Here is a 3,075-nt window from a genome sequence, read left to right as displayed (position 1 = left end):
GCCATTCCATCGGTGGCATCATCGACCTACGGGCTTCCACGAAGATGGGACGCAAGCCGATGAGGAAGCAGGCCTCTAGGTTGCATACGCTGGCCAGCCTGGTGGTGAGCAGGGCATGATAGTTGTTGTCGTAGTAGTGGCACTCTTAGAAACCTTGATGCTGTAGCACCCAGCGCAGTGGTATGTGCCGATCGACTTCGATGGTGCCGCACACCATGCACATGAATGAGCAGGTTGCCCATAGGCTAGCAAGGTCATCCATGGGGGCATATGACTGTTCAGGGATGCGGCCAGCGATGTTCGTGGCCAACTCCATTGGTAGCCGATCCATCATGACGTAGCTAAGGAAGAAGCAGAGTCGGAGCATGCACGTGATGAACGACGACAAATGCGGCGTCGGAGCAAAGTATGAATGCGCAACTACGATGAGGTGGAGAGCACTGGGGAAACAGGGCTGGCGGTTTATGTAGGCGGAGACTCCATGTTCTTGAAGGATCATGTATACCATGTAAACGTGTCTCGGGGAAGTGAATCATCCAATGTGATAGTTCTTTCTTGAGGAACCAAATGACACCTCGCTCGAATTCCAGGCGTCCGTGTAAACGTGTCTTGGGAAAGTGAATCATAGCAAATCTTGTTCCCTTGTTCTCTCCTATTTAGGTGCTCCATACTCGATTGGGGGTGCTTCAAGTTTGTGAGGTGCTCATTCAGGGGCTCCATGTTCCCTTGTTCTTGGAAAATTAGCAGAGGAGTAAACAAAATTCCATTCGATGTATGTCACGTTGCATGGTGCACTAAAGTCCAATCTATGTTGTTTCTCAGTGGCCGGACAATCCTACGCTCGAACCCAGATTTAAAAACAGGGCCCAAACTTAAAATTGTAAATGACACAGTAACAAGCATCATAGGAAAACGAGGAAAAAATGAGACTTGCTCGTATGAACTCATCGTTGCATGGATCTTGCAAGTTCAACAAATTTTATCTAATACTTGCCAATAAGAGGAGAGCAGTGCAATCCCACTACTCAATGACATCCAACTACTACCAATACATACTAGTTCTAACTACAAATGATTAACATGACTTCATACTTGAGAAAAGGTGCTTTTGACCACCATGACACGCTTGAGACTTGAATCCCTGGTGCGGTTCTCTTTCTGATTTATAGAATGGTAAACATGCATAAAGGAATTCATTCGATCAAGTCTCGCGTCGATGTAATGCCTAACAAAGGAGCCACATAGCTATTCAAATTATACAGCACACGCAAGAAAGTCCAAGCAGTGCAAATCTAACTAGGCCGGACACATCTCATGTTGTACTAGAATATTCCCAACACGTCCAGTATTGGAAATGGTTCGACCAACCCCTAGAATCAGGGATGGCATTTGCTGGAAGCCATCTAAGGTCCTCTATATTCGAAACAATTCACTTCAAATTCCATCTCATAACTATCCTCATGTTCATCCCGTAGCTATTTAACACCGGGTTCCCTTTAAATCATCCTTGCTCCAACTCCAAACCAATTCAAATCATAGCTACAAACTAAGCCACTAGACCCATAGAGTAGCCATCGCCATGAGCTCCGCCGGAGATCCTGCTGCCCAGTTTTCCACTTTCAAACACCATGTCAAGTGTAGAATGACGTTGAAAAATATCTTCACCATCAAGGATCCATCTAGCGGGAGCGTCCTTGAAGCATCATTCTCTGTGACCCTAGAATGCACGGTGACCAAGACCCTCAAAGCCGGCGGTCACTGGTAGCTAGTGTACCTCCTGTATGAAGGAGGCAGCGCCACTAGGATCTTGAAGGAAAATCAAGTCATGGGCATCCTGGCAACAAGGAAGGTGTCCGTGATGTCCTCTGTGGCTTCATGAGGACATTCATGCGGCTACAGCAACTCAATCTCATCGACGAGCAATGGGAGGACATCCTTCCTAAGCCTGATGTTCCTAAACTCATGGCCCTAGCATATGAGGCCTGCCGAGATGGCTGCATCACCCACGCCACACTTGAGCTTTGGGTCGATGAACAGTTGAAGTTCATCACGTCTGAGGCACTCTTGACGCTCTGCGTGGAGGCAGAGGCAGAGGCGGCACCAGCGGGGTGTCAGGACTGCAGCATCTGCCTAGAGGATGAAACTTCTAATCCTATGGCTGGCCATGCTATGAAAATGCCCGACTATGGCCACGCATTCCACCGCATGTGCATCACCAAGTGGTTCGGCTAGAGATCCACCTACCTGATGTGCCAACGAGATTTGTCTATGTATCTCGACCCGGCAGTGCAGAGATTCCTCTCGCACTTCATTGAAGAGGATTATTGATTAAGCTCATTGTTTTATGTTTTATAAAATACTTATTACACATCATACTCCTCTATAAATATTTGGTCAAAATTTAGAATCTTTGAGTAAATCTCTGCTCCGTCGCTTTCTCCGCTCCATCGCTCTAACCGCCACGATCTCATCCGCAACTCTGCTTGTTTTATTTCCTACCTTCCCGGAGCTCTCCGATTCCCTCTATAGATCTAAATTGCGAGGAACATGCGGTTGCCTTCTCATACATGTGCTCAACACATAAAATACATGACTCCATGCCATCAGGCCAGACACCCAAAGCAACAAAAAAATAAACAGAAACCAACTGAGGAAACTTCATCCACTACAGCATTTTCACTGTCCGGGGCGTTCAAAAAAATGATAGGCGGACTTTCTTGCTTGTTCAGTAACATTTAAACACCAATAGCTCTTCTTTTCTGCATTAGATTAAGGCTAGACTTGCTCCTCGGTTCAAGGTTCTAGCAAGTTTAACAAAGTTTGACACAGACATGCAAATAACACAACATATATTAGCAAGGGTTCCTACTACATGAGCTCAACAAATACACTACATGACTTTGTGCTATCCCACAGATCAAAGCTAGCCATGGCTACTACTACTACTAGTATTACTGATACATAGGACAATGAACAGTACCCAAAGCACATAAAATCTCAATGTTGTCGAATCGATTTGGTCTTATTGAGATAGTTGAGGTCATAAGGACTTCCGATAATGTTGAGACAGTGAAC

At 45.9% G+C, this 3,075-nt stretch overlaps 1 protein-coding gene across 1 annotated transcript; it reads left to right on the top strand.

Moving 5' to 3' along the window:
• Window positions 1-1,887: 1,887 nt before the first annotated feature.
• LOC136523436 (uncharacterized) lies at window positions 1,888-2,232 on the top strand. Its single transcript, XM_066517122.1, has one exon. The coding sequence runs from the start codon at window positions 1,888-1,890 to the stop codon at window positions 2,230-2,232; it is 345 nt and encodes a 114-aa protein (XP_066373219.1).
• Window positions 2,233-3,075: the final 843 nt, after the last annotated feature.

Source organism: Miscanthus floridulus, chromosome 18, assembly GCF_019320115.1.
Source record: "Miscanthus floridulus cultivar M001 chromosome 18, ASM1932011v1, whole genome shotgun sequence".
NCBI classification, from domain to species: domain Eukaryota; kingdom Viridiplantae; phylum Streptophyta; class Magnoliopsida; order Poales; family Poaceae; genus Miscanthus; species Miscanthus floridulus.
Note: the sequence above shows the minus strand (reverse complement) of the source record. Positions and strands in the feature narration are given on the sequence as shown.